Source organism: Brachypodium distachyon, chromosome 1 (assembly GCF_000005505.3).
Source record: "Brachypodium distachyon strain Bd21 chromosome 1, Brachypodium_distachyon_v3.0, whole genome shotgun sequence".
NCBI lineage: Eukaryota > Viridiplantae > Streptophyta > Magnoliopsida > Poales > Poaceae > Brachypodium > Brachypodium distachyon.
In genome coordinates this window covers 30,903,958-30,929,932 of record NC_016131.3, presented here as the reverse complement: position 1 = coordinate 30,929,932, position 25,975 = coordinate 30,903,958, and the positions used below count along the sequence as shown (strand labels likewise).

The following is a 25,975-nucleotide window of genomic DNA, read 5'->3' as shown; positions in this document are numbered from 1 at the left end:
CAAGAGAATCTCGCTCGAGCCCGGCCCCTCCCCAACACCAAGCGACATAAGGACAACAACAGAAATGACCCGCGATGCATCAGACAACCACTTCGCTCAATCAACCACCTCGCACAATCAGCCATCAAACGCCATCGAATCCTCTCCCGCCTGCCCCACCCTCACCACGCCGATCTAATCGGTGGAAAACCCTAAAATCAAAGGGAATTGAATCCGACTCCAGAACGAAATTGATACTAGTCGCTGCTAGAATCTCACGAGTCCGCTCCCAAAATGTGCCAAAATCCTAAAATCAAAGGGAATTGAATCCGACTCCCAGAACGAAATTGATACTAGTCGCTGCTAGAATCTCACGAGTCCGCTCCCAAAATGTGTCAAAATCTCGCCCCTGAAACGGTACCTGGTAACAGCGCCGCTTGATCGGTACAGAAACTCGATTCGCCGGCGGCGGACTTGCGGTTGACGACGGAGGTGAACACCGGGAGGCGCGCGGAGAGGGATGGGTGCGGGCGAAGTGTATTTGGGTGGTTCCGGCAGATTAATGAGCGACGGGCGGGGGATTGGGAAGTTATGCCAGGCGAAGGGGAGCAGGCGCGGTTACCAATGTTCAAACAAGCAGTTGATGCCACGCTGGCGCTGACGTGGATGCGCGGCATGGCCTTGCCACGCGACGAGATAGCGCGTCCCTCCTTCTCCGCATCAGACGAGCGAGCGCGCGCTGCGCGAGAAGACGCCAGGGAGAACGTTCACGCAACATAATTTGCAATTTGCAAATTGGAAAAAGGCATGTGTCCAAACGCATTAACTAACTGCAAACTTCAACTCGATCATAATGAAGGCATAAAATTCTAACTTCATTTTCAAACAAACTCTATACTGGGTACTATGGTTACTGCTAACAATTCCTTGATTTTTGTTCCCAATGCAATGGTAGCAATCCTAATTATATCTGGCTACGTATCTATATGCTTGATCTATTCGTATGATACTATGATAGTAGTAGTGCTGACTGCTGACTAGCATCAGAGCAATCAACAACAAGCTAGGCGGAGGACGAGAGATCGAGCAAAGCAGGCCTTGCTGATCGATTGGCTACTCATCATGCTCCCGTTCCAGCACAAAGACGGTGAGGCGCCACTTGCCGATGCTCGGGATGTACTCTGGTAAACCCCTATAATATGCGATACCTGGCAGAAAGAAAAAGATATTTCAACTTGAGCAGGAGGAAGGGACCATCACAGGGCAGGCTAATCTTCAACTCTATATCTCTGAATTTTATAAGAAATTATTTGGAGTTTTGGAACCGAATTCTTTCTCCCTCGTGGAATCCCAAGTTGATGATATACCTGCGGCAGAGAATGCCATTCTCGTGGCGGTATTCTCCGAGCAGGAAGTGCATGATGCCATCTTCCAGATGGAACATAACAAAGCGCCCGGACCTGATGATTTTCCTGCGGGGTTCTATCAGTTTTCCTGGAACTTTATTAAATCTGATTTGATGGCTCTCTTTGCTAGCTTCAAACCGGCCAGCTGCCCTGTATAAACTTAATTTTGGGATCATTACGTTGATTCCTAAGAAAGAAGATGCTGTTCAAATCCAGCAATATAGACCTATTTGTCTGCTTAACGTGAGCTTTAAATTTTTTACAAAAGTTGCTACTAATCGCATTGCGGGGATCGCTAACCAGGTGGTTAGCCCGACTCAAATAGCATTTATGCCAGGACGACACATCTTAGAAAGTGTGGTTGTTCTTCACGAGACCATCCATGAGCTTCATCGGAAGAAAATGGATGGGGTGCTTTTTAAAATTGACTTTGAGAAGCCCTATGATAAAGTCAAGTGGCCGTTCCTACAACAAGCGCTCCGCATGAAGGGATTCGACCCAATGTGGTGCAACTGGATTTCGCAATTTGTCCAGGGAGGGAGCGTGGGAGTCAAAGTTAATGATGATGTGGATCATTCCTTTCAAACTCGCAAAGGATTGAGACAGGGCGATCCTCTGTCCCCGATCTTGTTTAATATTATTGCGGATATGTTGGCCATCCTAATTTCTCGTGCCAAGGAAGATGGTCAAGTTGGAGCTCTAGTTCCTCATCTCGTTGAGAGAGGTGTCTCTATTCTTCAGTATGCAGATGACACGATTATTTTCATGGAACACGATTTAGCGAAAGCCGTTAATATGAAATTAATCCTTTGTATCTTTGAACAACTTTCTGGTCTTAAAATCAATTTCCATAAAAGTGAGATTTTTTCGGTAATGCCAAAGATGAGGTGCTTAGCTACAAGCGCATCTTTGGATGTGAATCTGGAACTCTCCCGTTTCGATATCTGGGAATTCCAATTCATTATCGCTCGCTTCTTAATAAGGAATGGAAATCTGTAGACGATCGCATTGAGAAAAAATTGGGTTGTTGGAAAGGGAAGTTAATGTCCTACGGTGACCGCCTAACCCTCATTAATTCGGTGTTGACTTCTATGCCCATGTTTATGTTATCCTTTCTTGAGATTCCCGTTGGAGTTTGTAAAAGATTGGATTTTTACAGATCTCGTTTCTTTTGGCAATTAGACGAGCATAAGCGCAAGTACAGATTGACCAAATGGAATATTATTTGTCGCCCCAAAGATCCGAGGGGCTTGGGCATTGAGCTTCTGGAGTTTAAAAATAGATGTCTCCTTAGCAAATGGTTGTTTAAGCTACTTAACGAGGAAGGTATGTGGCAAGAGATGCTATGAAATAAATACCTCCAGAATAGCACTCTTTCCCAAATGCTGGCCAAACCGACTGAGTCGCAGTTTTGGAAGGGCCTCATGCATGTTAAAGATGATTTTTTTAATCGCAGGTGTTTTATCCTTGGGGATGGGACTGGAATTCGTTTCTGGGAAGACACCTGGCTTGGCACTACGCCGCTCGCCTACCAATATCCATCCCTATACCGCATTGTTCAGCATAAAAACATTTCTGTTGCCGCGGTTTTTCAGACGATTCCTTTGAATATTCGTTTCAGACGAAATCTCATTGGGGACAAATGGATAAGATGGTTGCACTTGGTCCAGCGGCTTATGACGGTTAATTTGTCGGGCTTATGACGGTTAATTTGTCGACTGAGCCCGACAAATTTGTTTGGAGTCTTACTCCCTCGGGCGTCTTTTCTGTAAAGTCTATGTACGCGGACTTTATGGATGGGCAAACGGTTTTTCGTCGAAAATATATTTGGAAGTTAAAGATTCCCTCCAAAGTCAAAAATTTTATGTGGTTCTTAGATTGGCAGGTTATTTTAACTAAAGACAATCTTGCGAAGCGGAATTGGCAAGGGAATTTAAAATGTTGCTTCTGTGATGCTGATGAGAGCATTCAACATCTTTTTCTCTCCTGTCCTCTTGCTCGTATTATTTGGCGCATCATTTTTATTACTTTTAATTTTCCATCCCCGACATCAATTACTAATCTGTTTGGTAACTGGCTTAATGGGGTAGAGAAAAAACTTAAAGCTCATATGCGGATGGGAGTTTCGGCTTTCTGTTGGGCTATCTGGAATTGCAGGAATGATGTGGTTTTTAATCGATCCAGAGTTTACAACTTTTTGCAGGTTATCTTCAAAGCTACGCACTGGATCCGTCTTTGGGGTTTCCTGCTTCCTGTGCACCTGTGGGGACTTATGGATATTGGATGCAACCGGCTGGAGATCGTATCTCGGGATATCTTCAACCAGGTTGGCTGCCGGTGTACTAGACGCTTTCAATTATAGATTCGTCATGATGTTTTTAGCTGGCTTATTTTTGTATCCACGATCGCTTGTCGATGACTTGTAACACCTACTCTTTATAACTTTGCAATAAAAATGGTTGTGTGCATTGATTGATGCAGAGGCCGGGGTTTCCACCCTTTTCGGAAAAAAAACCTGGCATGCCGGGGTGTTCGCCGAGCTGCCCGGTTCCCTGGTGCACCCGCCTGCGAACGAAGTTAGCCCGCCCCTCGCCGCTGCAGACGGGCAAGGCAGGCGCTGCCGCAGGGACCGTACAACTCTTCCCCTCCTCCTCGTCTTGTTTCTCTGTCCTTTCCGGCGTTTCCGCCGTGCCACTCAGCTGCTGGACGTCAGCTCCAGTTTTGATTCGCTTCGCGACGGGCGGTTCGCCGGCGGCGTCGCTACTAGTAGTACTTCTACTCGTGGGGTAGCCACCCGCCGGCCGCTGGCAGGAGATGGACACCGTGTTGGTGGACTGGATGAAGCCGTAGTGTGCCACCGTGAGACCGTCCTCGAGCTCCCTGCCGCCGCAGAAGACTTGCTGGTAGCCCACGGGCACCCCGTCGGCCTCCTCCACGAGCTCCTTGATCCTGCGCACCGTGTCCGTGTCCCGCAGGTACAGCTCCACCTTCCTCGCCGGGATACGGAACCCAGCCTGGGGTTGAACTGCAGCGTGGACTCGCCGCAGACGCCGGAGCCGCCTAGCGTGTGGCCGTCCTTGAGGTCCTTGCAGAGGGTGAGCCGCTGCTTCTCCGGCGGGACGCCCGTCCGCGCCTGGAGCTTGGCCCTGAAGCTCTCCACCGTGTCGCTGCTCTCCAGGTCGGAGAAGGTCTGGCTGTAGCCCGGACCGGCCTTCACCATGCGGACGAACACCTGCATCTTGGTCTCCACGAGATGGATTGTTGCTGAGTCGTCGGCGAGGGCGATGCCGTAGTCGGCTAGCGTGCGGCCGTCGTCCGCCAGTTCCGTCCCGGCTAACAAGAGACGCTGCCGGCGCGGGGGGATCCCCACCTTGGCCTCGAGCTTGGCCTTGACGCTCGCGACCGTGTCGCCGGTCTCTGCGTCTAGGGCGATGTGCTGGGCTCCGGGAAGCTGCGGGGCCAGGGAGGGACTACTAAGATCTGCATCTTCTTCTTCTCCTCCTCTTCGGCGGCGGCGACTTCGGTTGCCATGGCTGTTACGACTTTGAGGTTTAATTTACTTGGATCGATCGATGCACGGTGCGGTGCCCTTCTTTTAAGGTTCGTCCTGACCGGATTTGCCGTTTAATTTGTATTGTTCGTTTGACTCCCGTATCGTATCCTATCCTTGCAGACCATGATATCCTTTCCTAACCACCCCAATTTTATTTCTTATCTCTATCTCTGCAATGTTTCCTTCGTCCAATATGCCATCGCGCGATCGCTTCCAGTTCCGGTCACGCATCGAAAAGAACATCCGATCCCAGTCACCCCGTGCCCCCGCATCTCCTGTCTCCCCTTCCTGTGCACAGTTCGCTCCCCATGACGACCTCGTCTCCCCTTGGTCCGCCGCCGTCCAACCTCCTCGCAACAACAGAACCACCATGTCTTCTCGGTCGCTCACACGCCGTCGACGACCCACCTTGCCTCACTCCACCCCTGTTGTCGTCGGTGAGTGAGGAAAATGAGGTCCATGATGGATTGGTCGTGCCACATTTACGGTGTGATGTGTGGTGTGTGATGTGAGCCGAGCCATGGGCTTGGTCGATGCTTGCAGGCAGGTTAGGAGGCGCATCGACTTGCACTACAGCGTTTAACTTTTACTCCAAGCTTGCACTAAAACAACGATAAGTATTTAGAAACGAAGGGAGTAATTGATTTGCTTGTGTTCCCCTGACATCAATCTTACGTAGTACTCCCTCCGTTCCTAATTAATTGGTGCCGGCTATTTTGCAAAAAAATCCTTGTAAATTCGAAATAAACCTACAGTACACATTTTCAATTAAACGTGGACTGCGCGTTGATTTTGAAAAACAACAGGTTTTTTTTTGCAAATGTTCTAATAAGACCGACCGCAGGTTTATTTTGGAGATTTACAGGAGTTTCTTTGCAAAACAGCCGGCACCAATTAATTAGAAATAGAGGGACTAGTACTCCGAGTACTAAATTGGGTTACTTGCTCCTTTTGTTGCTACAGCATGTTCGGAAAACAAATGGAGATGAAGGCATTTCAGATCACCAAAGACTCTTTGACAGGTAAATAACCCTACGCTACACTTATCTTGTTGCCAAGCCATCCCAAACTTAGGATTCTGAAAACTTTGATTAATGCGACCTGAAGCTCATGCTATCATTATTTTTTAAAATGTATTCCCTCTGCATTCTCAACCGTTTACACCTTGGATCTCATCTTGAGATATAATATATATAAATAATTAAAAATGTCATGTATGAAAGAAATTTTTCAAGACATGATAAAAAATACTGCCCCATTTGTTGCTTGCGTCTGCCTCCAAGCCATGCTTCCTTCCGGGTTCAGATCGTCTGCAGTTGAGTTATTTCTGTCTCATGCTGTAGCTCTTACAATCTGCCCTCCACTCTCAATCCAAAGGCTGTCCTTCCTCCTTTATAGTTTTGGTACTAAATGAAAGCAAACACCTAATAATATGGAGCAAAAATCTCTTATGTCTTTAGACTTGGCGCCAAACAATATGGAAATAAGGAGATATAGATCTAGTAACAAAAGAGCAAGGTGCAGATTTTTAAAACAGATGAACAAAATGCAGAAGTTTGTTTTAATATTTTTATTAAACTTTTTTAAGAGATGTATTTTTGTTTAATGACTGAACATATTAACAAGTATGGTTGATGTGTATCTCCAAAATAAAATGAATTATAACTCCTGTGTAAAGAAAACCGTGCATATCCAAACTAGTTCAGTACTGAAAATGGTACCAATTAAATTAAAGGAAAACATAACTGCATGATAGGGGAAGAAGGAGAACCCTTGGATTGAGAGTGGAGGGCAGATTTTGAAGGCTACGTACGGCATGAATACAGTAACATTGTAACTGCAAAAGATCAAAATATTGCAATTACCAAAAAAGAACAATTAGCGGCAGCATATAGCACAGTAGTAGGTAGCAGCTAGACAGCCTGCAGGTCGCAACTCGCAGCAGCAAAAAGCAGTGGGAGAGGGGATTCAGTGAGGGAGACTAGGAGAGACTAGAGATAAGTTGCTGACACTGCTTTGCAATTTTAGTTCACTAACTACAGTTGCATTTTAGTTAACTTATGTTTGATTGATTGGGAAGCAGATCTTTAAAAAGAACATTCTTTGTCTGGAATTAAACTGCTATTTAACGCTAGAAAAATGCTATTTATAATTTATATGATGGTAAGCTATATCAATTGGTTGTTGCAGTACGGTGTAAAGGTTTTCATAAATTGCCCCCCATGTGTGTCCTGCAAAGAATTTTGAGGTTTCGAATTGAATTATAGTCTGTCCGATCCATAAAAAGTGTCGCCCACTTAGTACTGCTACACGGAGAAGCTTGCAACATAGCTTGAATTATAGTTGACACTTTAGCAATATTTTGATTGAACAAACCATCAATCATAATACCTGAAAAAGTAGCAAGCCACAAACTTTTGCATAATCATAGGTGAAAACATGGAGATCATTTTCCTCTATAACTGATTGCAGAATTATAATTCCTCTTGGAAGATATATACATATATAGCTATGTAACCTTTCATATTTATTTTGGCTTCACAGGTGCATATAGTATTTCTTTTCTTTTAGTTTTTCAGTTATCCACTTCTGCGGGACGTGTTGGATTTCTTCTTCTATCCTTCTCTGGAGGAGTACTTTCAGAACCAGACCAAGACCAAAATAGGTAGGAGGAGGTACTACAAGTGAAGGGGTTGAGATTTGGACACGGCTCCGCTACCGTACGTTAGGTGACGTGAAGGTCACTGATCTCCCTCCTTGAGTTTTGTAGCCAAGATGTTGAAAAGTGGTAATGTGGGCTCATGTTTGTGTCTATTTTTTGTGTTCCATAACAACGCGCCGGCAACTTACTACTCCTTGTTAGGGCACATCGGAAAATACTACTCCGTCAGTTTTTGTTGTTCTTGCTTAGTATATCTTCGAAATACACGAGTCGACAGAGTCATCTGTGCCAACAGTTCATTCCCCACCTTAAAACCGCTCCAATGATCAAAATTAGTTGGTAGAGGCTGGCATAGCACATCAAGTCGATACATTAAACACAAGAGATTTAAACCAAGCCTAGAACTCTACACTGAATTTCTTCGGACAGGTGCAGGACACGCATGGCGCAGGGACGATGACAGTACTACACCTTCCTGCGACTTGATAAGCTTTTGCACAACAGTGTTCATGCTCGGCCTCCTGCTGGGGTCATGATGCACGCACGTGACAGCCAAGTCCAGCATCGCGGCGGCCTGCAAGTGGCTGAAGTCGCCGAGCAATCTGGCATCGACGAACTCCGGTAGCCACGCCGGCACCGATGTCCGATCTTGGCGCTCCATTTCGTCCTTGAGCAACGCTACGAGCCGCTGGAACCCCGTGCGTTCTCCCTCCATCACCAGCCACTCGCTTACCCTCTGCCCGGAGAGCAGCTCGAGGAGCACGACGCCGAAGCTGTACACGTCGGCCTTCCCTGTGACCGGTTGGCTCAGCGCCCACTCTGGCGCCACGTATCCCCTCGTCCCCTGCGCCCGGGACGACGACGGCACCTGGCCGCCGGCTGCGTCATCGGCGTCGTACTCTCCGCTCAGCAGCTTCACCAGGCCGAGGCCGGTGATCTTGGGCTCCAGGTCGGCGTCCAGCAGTATGTTCTCCGGCTTCACGTCGCAGTGCAGGATCCACTCGAGGCACTCGTGGTGGAGGTACGCCAGCCCCTTGGCGGCGCCCACGGCGATCTTGTAGCGCGAGTGCCATGCCAGCGGGGTCTCTTTCTCGGCGCCGAAGTGTGCCTCGGCGAGTGAGCCGTTCTCGACGTACTCGCAGACGAGGAGCCTGTGCGAGCCCTCGGAGCAGAAGCCCCATATCTTGACCAGGTTCATGTGGTTGATCCGCCCGATCACGCTCAGCTCCGACCGGAACACCTCGTCGGCGGCCTCCGCCAGCCGCGTCACGGCCACGTCCCGGCCGTCGGCCAAGACGCCCTTGTACACGGTCTTCCCGAGCTCCTCTGCAAAATCGCAAGTCGCATGCGACAGCTCGTCGTACTCGAACCTCCTGAAGTTGCTGAGCACCAAGCTGTAGCCTTCCTCGTCGTGGACGCGTCGCGAGGCGGCCGGGTCAGCTAAGACGAAGATGAAGATATACCCGATAAGGATGAAGACGGCCTCCACGACGAACAGCCCCGCCAGGAAGCTGTAGAAGTAGACGAAGTTTATCTTGCCGCCTCCGGAATTTCTGAGGTAACGGGAGCCGATGCCGGTGCCGATGCTGGCGTCTCGTTCACGCGTGTCGCAGGCATGGCCATCGAAGATGAGGCGCAGTACGGAGGAGGAAGACAGGTTGAGGTCCTTCTGGACGCGTGTAGGGATTTTGAAGTAGATGAACTGCTTGGCGTCGGGGCCCCGGCCGTTCCACATGCCGACCTTGGAGTAGCACTTGCCGGTCCCGCCCTTCTTGTAGCCGAACGCCTGGCAGTTGCAGTCGTCGAGGCAGATCTCTCGGCACGTCTCGAAGGTGACCCCCGAGGTCATGTTGTAGTCGAATCCCCAGTAGTCGACGTGCGGGAGCTCCGCGAAGAAGACGTCCTCGCCGCACACGACGTCACCGTACGCGCGCCGGCATCCTTTGCTCCAGTCCCCGGGGTCGCTTGGCACGAACCCTTCAGGGCACGAGCACGCGGCCGCGCCGGACGACGGCTCGTACGTGCACACGCCGTAGCGGCCGCAGATGCCGTGCACGTCGCAGAGCCGCGGGAGCGCCGCCCACGTGGCGCGCCACGTCCCCCTGGACGCGTCCACCAGGCTGTGCACCCGGAGGTTCCCGTCGTAGTCCAGCGTGAGGCGCCGCAAGACCCCGGCATCGCCGTAGTCGGAGGCGTTGAACCGCAGGTTGTCGCTGGCCGTGAACCGGCCGCGCTCGTCGAGCCGGCCTTGCCGGGTGCTGTTGAAGGCCATGCGCTTGTTGTCGTACCACGTCTTGAAGGGGTCCGGCCAGTAGTTGATGTTGATCTCCGGGCCGTCGTACATGAGGTTGAGCACGTTGTAGCTGTCGAAGTAGAAGCTGTAGTAGCCGGAGTAGGTGGATCCCCTGGCCTTGGCGGACACGAGGGGCCTGTACCGCGTGATGGGCTGGCCAGGGAGGAGCGTGTCCGTGGGCCAGTCGAAGCTCTGCCACAGCGTGCGGCCCTCGGCGTCGGACACCACCAGGTTGCCGGTGTCGAGCAGCTGCGCGCGCTCGGCGCCCGCGCCGGTTGTGCTAGTGGTGTTGGTGCTCCACACGGCCTGGCCGTCGAAGTCTTGTAGCACCAGGGACCCGTCGTCCCCGCGGAGCTCGGCGCGGGAGCCCATGCCGTTCACGGGCGCGTCGCGGTTGGCCGTCCAGGCCAGGGTGGGGACGACGGCGGCCGGGGCGGTGTACCAGATGGCGAACGCGTAGGCGTTGGTGGCCACGCGGTGGAAGCCGCAGGAGAAGGCGCCGTTCGGGGACACCAGGGCGTCGTCGCCGACGGACAGGTAGCTGCCGCGCCACAGGATGCTGCTTCTCCGGTGCTGATTATCGTCATCACTTGCCGCGAGAGCCAGACGAAGCGTGGTCGCTGTGGTGATCATTAAGAGGAAGGCGGCCGGGGTGGTCAGGACCGTGAGCGCTCTCATGGTTGTGAGGCGAGCGGCCGAGCGTTGATTATCGTTTCAGTTCAGAGTTTGGATGGATATATAATGGTTTGTCTTGGCCATTTGACGAGAATCGATTGATCTCATTGACTTTCTTTGCTAATCACGCATGGTTCAGAGCAGCCTAGAGACAGGGACATGAGTTTCTTGTAAGACCGGAAACTTCGTTCTTACTTGGACTACCGGCGGACTCGGCAATCGACATAACTAGGAAACACAATTTTTTTTGAGGAATACGATTATACGAAGAAACACAATAATTCTTGATGTAAAAAAACCCACAATAATTCATGTCATTGCATAGCAGCCACGCTTAATTAATTATCTTGTTGAAGTCAAACAAGATAGAGCGGCAAACATTCCACATACCACACCGAATGGCTGAACGACCAATTTAGGCGGCAGGTGCAACTTGCCTGACGCGATATTGATACCTACTCGTACCAATGAAAATTCTATTAAATGCACCGAAATGCTTACAATTAAGACACAGAAATGAAGAGAACATAAAATTATTGCAACATCAAATCAGCTCGACACATATCACGATCGTTTTGGCAGTTTCTTCTATGAGAACCAATGGAGCCTGGAGAGGGCCATTGTCTTAGGAAAATATATTCCTGGAAAAGTCAAACCTTTGCGGAAAAATACGAAGAAGTCAAACAAATGAAGAAACCTCACAGGCACTCCATGTTGTCTTACCATTCTTGACCATTACAAATTCAGTTGATGAAATATTTTCTGAATTTCAGTGATTTTGGTTTGCTTTTCTGTCTAGGACCCAAAATTTTCTGTTGAGATTGTCCAAAGTCCAAAAACTCTTTGACAAAATATTAAATTTTATTAAAACTCTGTTCGATGAGATTTTGTACCCAATTATTTCATTAGACATGTATATACGTGTATGAGCTTTAATTAGCTAAACAGTCCTCCTTTAATCCATATACACATGCATGTATACATACGCATATGAGTTCAAATCAGCTGGACACCACCAGCACATGCATGCGTATATGTTGCATGCAAGATAGGGGATTCATCACACGCTGCATGGCCCAACCTGCGCGTGAAGGCTTCCCCTGCCTCATATTTGGAACTTGACGCAGCTGCGTGCCCTACATGACATGAGAGAATCAGGAGATCGTTAACTGATCAGAGAGGATCGCTGGTTTCCAAGTATTCGAGGCGGTGCGCAGAGGAGTTGGCTAGCTAGCTCGTCAATCACTTTGGCGAAGTATCAGCGAGATCGGCCATCAATCAAGAAATATCAGTGGTTTAGGAAATTCTCCTGACCTTCATCCCCTGCCGATAACCCTATATAAGCCAGCACCTGAGGCCAGAGATAGGGGAAGAAAAGACGCGCCCCAGGCGGCGGCGGTACACAGCAGCCTCGTCCATGAGGTAAGGGCGGCGGCGAGGACACACGCCAAGGAGGTAAGGGCGGCGACGACGACACACGCCAAGGGACGCGAAGCAGCGATGGAAGCACGCCAGCCGCGCAGCAGATACATGCATGCATGGACTTTCTGACGTTCTGCATGGAGCCCATCTGAGCATGGAGCTAGCAGGGACGTGACTTCCTCTTCACTCTGAGCATGCATGCATGGACTTTCTGACGTTCTGCATGGAGCCCATCTGAGCATGGAGCTAGCAGGTAGCTACCAGCGCTTCGACCACAACTTCCAGCCCGAGGATCAACGCTTCATCAACAACGTCTCCTCTGGACATCAGCAAGGGTTCGATGGCGCCTGGTACACTGACTCCGGCGCCACTGACCACATCACCGGTGACCTCGACAAGCTGCATGTTCGGGAGCAATATGGTGGACGTGATCAGGTGCACATGGCAAGTGGAGCTGGTATGGCTATTACTCACGTTGGTCAATCCTATATTCATACTCCACATAAGCCTCTTCTTCTCCAAGATGTTTTACATGTTCCACACACACACAAGAATTTACTTTCAGTTCATCGACTCACCAGAGATAACAATCTTTTTATCGAATTTCATCCTTATTACTTTCTCATAAAGGAGGGGGGTTCGAAGAAGGTGCTGGCTCGCGGACCATGTGAAAGAGGGCTCTATCCTATCTCCACCGGCCATAGAAGCTTCTCAAAGTTTGTGTTCTCAGCAAATAAACCTAGTCTTGCTAGATGGCATTCCAGGCTAGGGCATCCATCCTCAGTTATCGTAGATCGAGTCATAAATCAGTTTGATCTTCCGTGTGTTAGGGAACAAAATAAAGCATCGGTGTGTGATGCGTGTCAACAAGGGAAGAGCCATCAGCTTCCTTTTCCTAGGTCGCATAGAGTTTCTTCAGCACCTCTTGAGCTTGTGTTCTCCGACGTCTGGGGGCCTGCGTGTCCCTCGTCTGGAGGTTTTAAATTTTATGTGAGTTTCATAGACGATTTCAGCAAATTTACTTGGTTGTTTTGTCTTCGCCATAAATCTGAAGTTGAAAAAGTCTTTCTCCAATTTCAAGCTCATGTTGAACGACTCCTTAATCGTAAGATCCTTAAAATGCAGACCGACTGGGGAGGCGAGTATCAGAAGATCCACCCCTTCTTTCGCAACATTGGCATTGAACACCATGTCTCCTGTCCACACACACACCAACAGAACGGTTCGGCTGAACGCAAGCATCGCCATCTAGTAGAGACAGGACTCACCTTGCTAGCCCAAGCATCCATGCCACTTAGGTTTTGGGATGAAGCTTTCCACACCGCCTGTTTTCTCATTAACCGCATGCCTAGTCGCACTATCCAAATGCAGTCTCCTCTCGAACGTCTGTTCGGTGTCAAGCCAGATTACTCCTTTCTCAAGACATATGGCTGTGCATGTTGGCCGTGCCTACGCCCATATAATGATCGCAAGCTCCAATTCCGTTCCAAACGATGTGTTTTCCTCGGATACAGTAGCCTACATAAGGGGTATAAATGTCTACACATATCTTCTGGCCGCATCTATATCTCCCGAGATGTCGTCTTTGATGAACAAGTGTTCCCATATTCGGATATATCTCCTCCCACGACACCTGACATTCTTCATAATCAGCTACTGTTATCTCCCACATCGTTTCCGTCATCCTCCTTTCAACCCGAGGCTGTGGAGCATGGTGTAGATGATCACGTGGGCAGTGGACAGACCGGTTTCCCTAATGTTGTGCAGTTTGATCCGTTCTTTCCTTCTATGCAGACTACAGGCGCAGCTGCTCCGCTGATCAACGACGCTACTCCGGACGAGTCCATGCGCATGGGCCATGCAGGCGTCTCGTCTCCGGACCACATGGACGACGACACGGCTCCCGAGACGGGGCCACCTTCTCCCGCGCCAGCGCCAGACGTGCCTGATTCCGCGTCTGCTACTGCGTCTCCATCCCACGGCGCCCACGCGGATCCAGCCGCATCGGACAGCGCGGCAGCTCCGGTGGAATCGTCAACTCCACCGGCTGGGTCTCGCGGCGGCCCCTCGGCGGATTCTCTGCGTTTTTTTCTCACGGCGATAGGACGAGCCACATGATCACATAGAAGCTGCCTCGGATACAAATTGGCGTCGTGCCATGGATGAAGAGCACCAAGCTCTACTGGATAACCGAACCTGGCATTTAGTTCCTCGTCCGGCTCACTGCAACCTTATTGATAGCAAGTGGGTGTTCAAGCTTAAATATCGGTCGGATGGCAGTATTGATCGGTATAAAGCTCGGCTCGTCGCCAAGGGATTTAAGCAGCGATATGGTGTGGATTATGAGGAGACGTTTAGTCCGGTGATCAAGCACACGACAATCCGTCTAATCTTGTCCATTGCAGTTTCACAAGATTGGTGTCTTCGTCAGTTGGATGTCAAGAATGCGTTTCTCCATGGCGTTCTAGAAGAAGATGTGTTCATGCGACAACCCCCTGGATATGAGGATCCCACACTTCCGCATTTTGTCTGCAAACTGGACAAGTCGTTATATGGCCTGAAGCAATCACCGCGCGCTTGGTACTCGCGGCTCAGTTCCAAACTGCAGGAGCTTGGTTTTCGCCCGTCTCAGGCTGATACTTCATTGTTCGTCTATCAGCAAGGGGGAGTAACTATATTCATGCTGATTTACGTTGATGATATCATCATTGCAAGCTCGTGTTCTGCTGCTGGACAGCGCCTGGTTCATGATCTCAGTGCTGCATTTGCCCTGAAGGACCTTGGCAGTTTGGACTACTTCCTTGGCATTGAAGTGTCTCGCTCCAAAAATGCCATCATGCTGCGCCAAACAAAGTATACCACTGATCTCCTTGCTCGAGTCGGTATGAAGGACTGTAACTATATTCACGCCCATGGCTGCGCCAAACAAAGTATACTCACTGTATTTTAGAAATCGAAAGTTACGATCTGTGAACTTGACGAAATATCTCACATACGGTCGCTGGTACCTATACCTGGGAAACCCGAGCTGGGCCGGACTTCATAAAAGCCAGACGGTCAAGCCAGAAGCCCGGCCAGAAGCCCGGAAAATAGGCCATTTAACCATTAAAATAATTATTTTCGGAATAAATAAAGGTATTTTTATACCTATTTTCCCTTAAAAAAACTCAATTTAAGCCATTTCGGGTTTTTTTCAGGTTTTTGGGCCGGGCTTTGAGCAGAAAAGTGAAGCCCGGGCCCGGCTCAGTGCACCGGGCTTTGGGCCGGGCCAGGCCACCCATGCCCAGGTATACTGGTACCGTATTTTGTACGTATGACTTAGTAGCTTATGCTAACTTAGCTCGGATTTTTGCATTTTACCCCTGAAAAAAATGCAAAAAATGCTTTCTGGTTCTCGTGGATTATTTTCAAGGGGGCAAAATGAAAACGATCTGAGCTAAGATGACACAGGCTATTAACTCATACATACAAATAAAAGGTACCGGTGACCGTATGTGAGATATTTCGTCAAGTTCACGGATAAAGAATATCTGCAATTTTTCTGGTACCTAATATTTTCCTATCTCACTTCTCCGTTACCACTTCCGGCGACCAAAAGCGGAGGTAGCACTTCGTCATAGCCCAGCCACATGACAAGCTCAAAAACTTGATTATAATCTACCGAATGAAAATAACGAATATTTAGATACATATCATGCAAATATAAGTGCTAATGTTGACAAGAAAAAATCCACAATAATCTCTATTTATTTTCTGAAGCCAAATTAGGATAATCGAGAAATTTTTATTCGCGGATTGGAGTTTTGGGAGAGGGTGAGCAGAAGTTCCCTTGCTGGGGAGGAGCGACCATCGTTGGCAGATCGATCGCCCAGGGTCCAGGCTGAGTTGAGAGATATTTTTCCGAGAAGGTTGAGTTTTTTTTTTTTAGCGGGTTCTGAGAAGGCTGGGTTGAGAGTTGCTGACATGGGAGAAAAGACCAGGCCCAAGACCAAGCCAGACAGAGGTAAGTAAGTAATGGGCCAAAGAAATTAAGAAGGAGAGAGACGACGTGGGCCAGAAAAACGATCTATATGTTCGTTCGTCTTCGGGCACGCCTGTGCGTGAGCCCGTAGAAACTCGCCGGACCTCTGGCAGGTGGGGCCGCGGAGCCCGGACACGTATCCTAGGTGTCTTCACGGTGAATTCGTCTATGCGTATGACGAAACTTGGTCTGGTCTCTGGTGTCCATCCGATACACTGATGAATGAACCATACGATTCAGTTGGCTACCACACACTATGTCTGTTCGATCGGTGCTTCGGGCGAATGTCGGACGTAAAGTGTCGGGTGCAGAGATATTATACAAATAATCTAATTAGACTCGACGATCCTCAGGACAACACGGAAAGGGAATCCACGAAGGACTATTGCTTCCTAATTCTGTTGTCTGCATACACTAAAGCTTCCCGCATGCAACCTGGACTCACGAATCCGTTACTTTTTCCAACCGGACACAGACTGTGTGCTTCCGGCTCGGGTTCCTCATATATATTGATCTTTTTTTCAAAAAAAATCTCCGTATTGATCTTCTTTATATCCATCGACTCTAGGCCGGCAAGAGACACCACACGCCGCCGCCTGTAAATCCGTACGCGTACGATACACAAAAGCCCAAACTCGAAACAACAATGGCCACTTTGGCGATCGACTCTGGAGGACCAGGACCCCCGGTGTCTTTGCCTTTGGCGCCATGCCCCTCCCTCCCTGACGACATCGTCATGGACATCTTGGCGCGCTTGCCGGCCAAGTCTGCGGGCCAATGCCGCTGTCTCTCCCATGCCTGGGCCGCGGCGCTCTCCTCGCAACACTTTGTCGATCGCCACCACCGCCTGGCCAACCGCCGCCACAGCCCAAGGGTCTTCTTCTTGCATTACTCGTTCGACGACGGAGCACAGATGCATATGTGGTCTCAGGACCACCATAACAGCAATGACGGTACGGTTCCACACAGAATCCATGGCCACGCCCTTCGCCTCGTCGCACTTCAGTGCCGCGGCCTTGTCGTCCTCGAAGACTCGTCCAGGGATCATGTGAACTACGTGTGCAACCCATCAAGCGGTCACATGATGGCACTTCCAGAGGGCCGCCAAAAGATATGCCACAAAGGTGTTTCGGACAACCATTATGAGAGCCTAGGGCTCGGCTATGATGATCAGACCAAAACGCACAAAGTTGTGCGCATCTCCTACCATGGATGTGATCGCGGGGGGCTCCCCACGTCGGTGGGGTGTGAGGTTTATGTGGTCAACTCCGCCGGGCACTGGCAGCCAATCCAAGGAAAGCCGCCGGCTTGGGTAATACCTTATGAGCCAAGCGTCTTTGCGCAAGGACACGTGCATTGGTTAGCCGAAAAGAAGGTTCCCATCTCTGCCGACACACCCATTGACATGGTCATCGTCTCCTTCTCCCTCGCTGACCAGACGTTCGGGATTGTGCCGCCACCACTCGGTATGGACGGCGAGAGTTTGTCCAGGCACCGGTTGACCGAGCTTGATGGGCACCTATGCCTCTTTTCCGATTATGTTCCTAACTTGTCATGCTACGACATATGGTTTCTAGTAAGTGAGCCTGGAGCACATGTAGTCTGGAATTTGCACTGCCGAATCGACATGAGCAAGGTGTCACCAGATATCACCGACCGGGTCGAGAGATGCTCGTTATACCCTCTCGCCATTATCAATAATGGCAGCCGCATCCTCCTTGTAAAACCCGGCTTGGTCTTGGCGCCGTTGGCGGGCAATTACCCCTGTTGTGCGCATTGTTAGACGAGCTGTAGAGTCCAGGTGCATTACTTGTTGATAAACATGTATAACAGAATTAGGTATGATAATGATCCGAGTTGTTGTGGACATATCATAACCAACCTTGTATCTATCCTGTAAGCCTACGAGCTATATATCTAGATTGAGCCGGCATCCTGTTGATGCACGGAATCCTCAAACACATCCCTCGTGTTTTAATATGGTATCAGAGCCTCACTTTTGAAAATCCAACGCGATGACATCTCCCAACACTGCTGCTGCCACCGCCCAATCTCAGCTCTCGGGCACTCTCGGAGCCAAGACCGGCGGCTCTGTTTCCATCGGTTCGATGGCCACAGGACCCATCTCCGTCCCGTCCATCGCACAACTCGTCACCGTCAAGCTCTCCCGCGACACACATCTGCTGTGGAAGGCGCAGATCGTTCCGATCTTACGCGGCCACCAACTCCTCGGGTACGTCGACGGCGAAATCGAGACTCCACCGAAGCACGTCCCGGCGTCCACCGCTGACGATGCTCCATCGGTCGTAAACCCGGCATACACTGCCTGGTACACACAGGATCAACTCATCCTGTCTGCCATCCTCTCCACGCTCTCCCCGGAAGTGCTCTCCCGTGTGCTCGGTCTGACTTCATCGGGCACAGTATGGGCAGCACTGGAGCGGATGTTCGCGTCCCAGTCGCGGACGCGGGTTGCCCAGATTCGGCGACAATTGGCCAAGCTGCAGAAGAAGGATCTCATCATGGCGGACTACTTCGCACGAGCCAAGGCGCTCGGCGATTAACTTGCTGCCGCCGGCCGGCCACAAAGCGATGAGGAGATGATCGTCTTCATCCTCACCGGCCTCGATAGCAGCTACGACGCCTTCGTCACCTCCATCAACCTGCAAGTCGACGACATGACACTCGACGAATTCTACTCCCATCTACTCGATCATGAATCGTTCCGTGAGGCCAGCGACGCCAACTACCAGATCACGGCCAACATGGCGGGACGAGGCAGCAGTGGAGGAAACCGCAGCCAGGGCCGTGGAGCTGATGGACGTGGCAACAAAGGCAAACAGCAGCAGTCCTCGGGAAACCGAGGGCAGAACCAGGGGAACGCAGGCGGCGGACCCTCTGGCGGTGGCGGCAACCGGAAGAACAATGCACCACGCATGCAGTGTCAGCTGTGTGGCAAGTATGGCCACGTAGCCTTCAAGTGCTACCAGCGCTTCGACCACAACTTCCAGCCCGAGGATCAACGCTTCATCAACAACGTCTCCTCTGGACATCAGCAAGGGTTCGATGGCGCCTGGTACACTGACTCCGGCGCCACTGACCACATCACCGGTGACCTCGACAAGCTGCATGTTCGGGAGCAATATGGTGGACGTGATCAGGTGCACATGGCAAGTGGAGCTGGTATGGCTATTACTCACGTTGGTCAATCCTATATTCATACTCCACATAAGCCTCTTCTTCTCCAAGATGTTTTACATGTTCCACACACACACAAGAATTTACTTTCAGTTCATCGACTCACCAGAGATAACAATCTTTTTATCGAATTTCATCCTTATTACTTTCTCATAAAGGAGGGGGGTTCGAAGAAGGTGCTGGCTCGCGGACCATGTGAAAGAGGGCTCTATCCTATCTCCACCGGCCATAGAAGCTTCTCAAAGTTTGTGTTCTCAGCAAATAAACCTAGTCTTGCTAGATGGCATTCCAGGCTAGGGCATCCATCCTCAGTTATCGTAGATCGAGTCATAAATCAGTTTGATCTTCCGTGTGTTAGGGAACAAAATAAAGCATCGGTGTGTGATGCGTGTCAACAAGGGAAGAGCCATCAGCTTCCTTTTCCTAGGTCGCATAGAGTTTCTTCAGCACCTCTTGAGCTTGTGTTCTCCGACGTCTGGGGGCCTGCGTGTCCCTCGTCTGGAGGTTTTAAATTTTATGTGAGTTTCATAGACGATTTCAGCAAATTTACTTGGTTGTTTTGTCTTCGCCATAAATCTGAAGTTGAAAAAGTCTTTCTCCAATTTCAAGCTCATGTTGAACGACTCCTTAATCGTAAGATCCTTAAAATGCAGACCGACTGGGGAGGCGAGTATCAGAAGATCCACCCCTTTCTTTCGCAACATTGGCATTGAACACCATGTCTCCTGTCCACACACACACCAACAGAACGGTTCGGCTGAACGCAAGCATCGCCATCTAGTAGAGACAGGACTCACCTTGCTAGCCCAAGCATCCATGCCACTTAGGTTTTGGGATGAAGCTTTCCACACCGCCTGTTTTCTCATTAACCGCATGCCTAGTCGCACTATCCAAATGCAGTCTCCTCTCGAACGTCTGTTCGGTGTCAAGCCAGATTACTCCTTTCTCAAGACATATGGCTGTGCATGTTGGCCGTGCCTACGCCCATATAATGATCGCAAGCTCCAATTCCGTTCCAAACGATGTGTTTTCCTCGGATACAGTAGCCTACATAAGGGGTATAAATGTCTACACATATCTTCTGGCCGCATCTATATCTCCCGAGATGTCGTCTTTGATGAACAAGTGTTCCCATATTCGGATATATCTCCTCCCACGACACCTGACATTCTTCATAATCAGCTACTGTTATCTCCCACATCGTTTCCGTCATCCTCCTTTCAACCCGAGGCTGTGGAGCATGGTGTAGATGATCACGTGGGCAGTGGACAGACCGGTTTCCCTAATGTTGTGCAGTTTGATCCGTTCTTTCCTTCTATGCAGACTACAGGCGCAGCTGCTCCGCTGATCAACGACGCTACTCCGGACGAGTCCATGCGCATGGGCCATGCAGGCGTCTCGTCTCCGGACCACATGGACGACGACACGGCTCCCGAGACGGGGCCACCTTCTCCCGCGCCAGCGCCAGACGTGCCTGATTCCGCGTCTGCTACTGCGTCTCCATCCCACGGCGCCCACGCGGATCCAGCCGCATCGGACAGCGCGGCAGCTCCGGTGGAATCGTCAACTCCACCGGCTGGGTCTCGCGGCGGCCCCTCGGCGGATTCTCTGCGTTTTTTTCTCACGGCGATAGGACGAGCCACATGATCACATAGAAGCTGCCTCGGATACAAATTGGCGTCGTGCCATGGATGAAGAGCACCAAGCTCTACTGGATAACCGAACCTGGCATTTAGTTCCTCGTCCGGCTCACTGCAACCTTATTGATAGCAAGTGGGTGTTCAAGCTTAAATATCGGTCGGATGGCAGTATTGATCGGTATAAAGCTCGGCTCGTCGCCAAGGGATTTAAGCAGCGATATGGTGTGGATTATGAGGAGACGTTTAGTCCGGTGATCAAGCACACGACAATCCGTCTAATCTTGTCCATTGCAGTTTCACAAGATTGGTGTCTTCGTCAGTTGGATGTCAAGAATGCGTTTCTCCATGGCGTTCTAGAAGAAGATGTGTTCATGCGACAACCCCCTGGATATGAGGATCCCACACTTCCGCATTTTGTCTGCAAACTGGACAGGTCGTTATATGGCCTGAAGCAATCACCGCGCGCTTGGTACTCGCGGCTCAGTTCCAAACTGCAGGAGCTTGGTTTTCGCCCGTCTCAGGCTGATACTTCATTGTTCGTCTATCAGCAAGGGGGAGTAACTATATTCATGCTGATTTACGTTGATGATATCATCATTGCAAGCTCGTGTTCTGCTGCTGGACAGCGCCTGGTTCATGATCTCAGTGCTGCATTTGCCCTGAAGGACCTTGGCAGTTTGGACTACTTCCTTGGCATTGAAGTGTCTCGCTCCAAAAATGCCATCATGCTGCGCCAAACAAAGTATACCACTGATCTCCTTGCTCGAGTCGGTATGAAGGACTGTAACTATATTCACGCCCATGGCTGTGCCAAACAAAGTATACTCACTGTATTTTAGAAATCGAAAGTTACGATCTGTGAACTTGACGAAATATCTCACATACGGTCGCTGGTACCTATACCTGGGAAACCCGAGCTGGGCCGGACTTCATAAAAGCCAGACGGTCAAGCCAGAAGCCCGGCCAGAAGCCCGGAAAATAGGCCATTTAACCATTAAAATAATTATTTTCGGAATAAATAAAGGTATTTTTATACCTATTTTCCCTTAAAAAAACTCAATTTAAGCCATTTCGGGTTTTTTTCAGGTTTTTGGGCCGGGCTTTGAGCAGAAAAGTGAAGCCCGGGCCCGGCTCAGTGCACCGGGCTTTGGGCCGGGCCAGGCCACCCATGCCCAGGTATACTGGTACCGTATTTTGTACGTATGACTTAGTAGCTTATGCTAACTTAGCTCGGATTTTTGCATTTTACCCCTGAAAAAAATGCAAAAAATGCTTTCTGGTTCTCGTGGATTATTTTCAAGGGGGCAAAATGAAAACGATCTGAGCTAAGATGACACAGGCTATTAACTCATACATACAAATAAAAGGTACCGGTGACCGTATGTGAGATATTTCGTCAAGTTCACGGATAAAGAATATCTGCAATTTTTCTGGTACCTAATATTTTCCTATCTCACTTCTCCGTTACCACTTCCGGCGACCAAAAGCGGAGGTAGCACTTCGTCATAGCCCAGCCACATGACAAGCTCAAAAACTTGATTATAATCTACCGAATGAAAATAACGAATATTTAGATACATATCATGCAAATATAAGTGCTAATGTTGACAAGAAAAAATCCACAATAATCTCTATTTATTTTCTGAAGCCAAATTAGGATAATCGAGAAATTTTTATTCGCGGATTGGAGTTTTGGGAGAGGGTGAGCAGAAGTTCCCTTGCTGGGGAGGAGCGACCATCGTTGGCAGATCGATCGCCCAGGGTCCAGGCTGAGTTGAGAGATATTTTTCCGAGAAGGTTGAGTTTTTTTTTTTTAGCGGGTTCTGAGAAGGCTGGGTTGAGAGTTGCTGACATGGGAGAATAGCTGCTGGACAGCGCCTGGTTCATGATCTCAGTGCTGCATTTGCCCTGAAGGACCTTGGCAGTTTGGACTACTTCCTTGGCATTGAAGTGTCTCGCTCCAAAAATGCCATCATGCTGCGCCAAACAAAGTATACCACTGATCTCCTTGCTCGAGTCGGTATGAAGGACTGTAAACCTGCGTCCACGCCCATGGCTGTTGCTGAAAAATTGTCCCGAGATGAAGGAGTAAAGCTGCCACCAAATGATGCTACCCGATACAGAAGTCTGGTGGGAGCCTTGCAGTATCTAACTCTCACAAGACCAGATATCTCTTTCGCTGTTAATAAGGTCTGCCAGTACCTCCAAGCCCCAATGGATCTTCATCTCACAGCGGCAAAAAGGATACTTCGATATGTGAAGGGAACTGCAAGTACGGGACTGAAGCTTAGCAAGTCACCGTCTAGTTTGTTGAGTGGCTTCTCAGATGCTGACTGGGCAGGGTCGGTGGACGACAGGCGGTCAACCGGAGGTTTTGTGGTATTCTTCGGATCGAACCCTGTGTCATGGGGCGCACGGAAACAGGCCACGGTATCACGATCAAGTACCGAGGCTGAGTACAAGGCATTGGCAAATGCCACTGCAGAACTTATATGGTTTCAGTCTCTTCTTGGTGAACTTGGAGTGCGACAGGAACGAGCGCCGGTCCTTTGGTGTGATAATCTCGGCGCCACTTACCTCTCTGCCAACCCAGTTTTTCACGCAAGAACGAAGCACATCGAGGTGGACTATCACTTCGTGAGAGAAAGGGTAGCTTGGAAAGCACTAGAGATCAGGTTTGTGTCAACTAATGATCAGGTTGCAGACGGGCTAACCAAACCAGTAGGGACACAACAGCTTCGTCAGTTTTGCTACCATCTGAATCTCGTTGGTTCAGATTGAGGGGGAGTGTTAGACGAGCTGTAGAGTTCAGGTGCATTACTTGTTGATAAACATGTATAACAGAATTAGGTATGATAATGATCCGAATTGTTGTGGACATATCATAACCAACCTTATATCTATCCTGTAAGCCTACGAGCTATATATATAGATTGAGCCAGCATCCTGTTGATGCACGGAATCCTCAAACACATCCCTCGCGTTTTAATACGCATACGACCCGGCCACCGGTGATGTTGAGGACAGCTACTATGGCAACAGCTTGGTGTCTGACTACTTCATGAGCCCAACGGACGCCGCAATGTACGAGGAAAGCATCATCTCCCTTGGGTGAGGCCGTGAAGGTGGTCCGGTTATGACCTATGACTAGGTGTCCCTTAATTCAGACTAGGATCTCTTATTTTATTTTTCTCAGTAAAAACAAAAATATATAACTCCAGAAGCATGGGCGGAGCTGGAACAAATGTCTTCCTGATGCATCTTTTGAAGATTGCACAAGTTTTATTTAGTTTAACCTGATGCAGTAGCCTTATTAAACCCATAATTAGCATGAAAATTTTCTTCTACCCTTACCCTGATGGTACGCCTGAACAGATCCGCCCCTGGCCAGAAGAGGAAACTCACCTTAGGTAAAAAAATTTATACATTCTCATCACGAGACGAACATTAGTGCCGGTAACCGTGAAGCGTGAGAAGAGACTTCACACTCCAACGATTCAAAAGGAACTTCCTTCTGAGGTGAATCAGATCAACACACGATTATTGGTATTGATTTAGCTGATTATTTATCACTAATAAAAACAATTATTGCTATTCCTTTACCTTTTTAATTGTTTTTGCCATATGTATGTGCCTTGTTAATGCAACAACGTGATTTTGTATTACGGTTTTGCCGCTGAGAAATCACTTATTTTTAAATTAGAGATCAGTCGATGTGTTTGGTCGTTAAATCTTAATCAATGACATCACGCAGGAGAGAGAGGAGATGACACCTAATTTTTCTTTTTTTGAGGTAGAAGACTGCAGGCAAATTACCTATGACACCTAAATTTTCATTCAACGGCTGTGATGCGTCAATTAAGATTTAATCATCTTGCTTAAAAATCAGAGACTCAACTAACGGAAAACCGGGCCGAATGCTTAATGGCCAAGAGTATCAGCAGAAAGAATACGATTGCAGGTGGTCTAGCAATAATCCAACTCCATTCTTTTCAGGTCTTGATCGAGGCACACGCAGCTCGGGTCGACAGCGACTCATGGGAGCTATGGCACGGTGCGCAATTACACGAGCCGCCGGCCGGTGACCTAACACGTAGCGTGTCTGCTGATACCACCACCAAAATTCTACAGCATGCACGGGTGATGGGCCGAGGAATCTTCCCACGGGCCATTTTCTCCGTCTTTTGGAGGAGGGAGACATTAGCTAGCTAGGATCCTCCCCAGCCATCCGTATGTTCTATTCGGTGCATCTGTCTGAATGGAAGTTTCTACCAGTTAACGGAGCAGCTGTATTCTTTTGCTCACAGCCTCTGATGTTCCATCACACTGGGAAAATACTGGTTGATCGTGCAGTTAACCAGAAAACTGGTGAAGTGTTTGCCAAATCTATAGTGGCCATTGTTGTCCGGCCGGCACGATGCATGCATCTATAAGCCAAGCCACTCTACCTACTTGTTTGTGTGTTGTGACAATATCACGGCAAATTCATGAAAGCTATAACTTCTCCATTTGGAAATTTATTCCGTGTTAGAAATGGGCACGCCTGGTCTCCACTCTCCACCATGCAACTTCGACAATTGTTTTTTCAGACAAGTTTATTTTTGAGGTTTTTTACGGTACCTTTTGATACTAGAGGAAGGAATTAGTAACGTCAATTAGTAGGGGCATTTATATTTTTTATCGTGCAACCTGTTTTTTTCACGAGAAAATAATAATCTTGATTCTCGCAAAAAAAAATCTTGATCGGGCTAGGTTTGGGCCTGCCAATCAGCATCGCAATAGATTGATAGCATCTCGTCCTATCGCCGTGAGAAAAAAACGCATCCTCGTGATCTCGTCGTCGTGACCGAGTTGGTCGGAAGCGACTAATGGAGTTGGCCAAAAGTTGACTTTTTAAATCCTGAGTCATGTGAGAAATCCGAGACCATGACCAGGTCTATCTCGCCGAGTTGGTCGGAAGCGACTATAAGCTGGATCGGATGAGCTGATGTAGTTGATCGAAAGTTGAATTTTTAAACTGTGAGTCATGTGAAAATTCGAAACCATGGCTAAGTTCGTCTCGCCGAGTTGGTCGGAAGCGGCAATAAGGTGGATCGGATGAGCCGATGGAGTTGACCGAAAGTTGA

The 25,975-nt window shown here is 49.2% G+C and overlaps 3 protein-coding genes across 3 annotated transcripts; 1 reads left to right on the top strand and 2 right to left on the bottom strand.

The window, feature by feature from the left end:
• Positions 1-3,456: 3,456 nt before the first annotated feature.
• LOC104582133 lies at positions 3,457-4,938 on the bottom strand (the record flags this gene model as incomplete). Its single annotated transcript, XM_024457639.1, has 1 exon — positions 3,457-4,938. A coding segment is annotated over one exon (858 nt), but the record flags the coding sequence as incomplete, so codon positions are not given.
• Positions 4,939-7,923: 2,985 nt separating this feature from the next.
• Positions 7,924-10,571, bottom strand: LOC104582132 (putative receptor protein kinase ZmPK1). Its single transcript, XM_014896207.2, has one exon. The coding sequence runs from the start codon at positions 10,569-10,571 to the stop codon at positions 8,007-8,009; it is 2,565 nt and encodes an 854-aa protein (XP_014751693.1). The 3' UTR covers positions 7,924-8,006.
• Positions 10,572-16,657: 6,086 nt separating this feature from the next.
• LOC104582131 (F-box protein At3g07870) lies at positions 16,658-17,794 on the top strand. The gene has a single exon (XM_010231477.2). It carries the CDS (start codon positions 16,658-16,660, stop codon positions 17,792-17,794), a length of 1,137 nt encoding a protein of 378 aa, XP_010229779.2.
• The last annotated feature ends 8,181 nt before the right edge of the window (positions 17,795-25,975 follow it).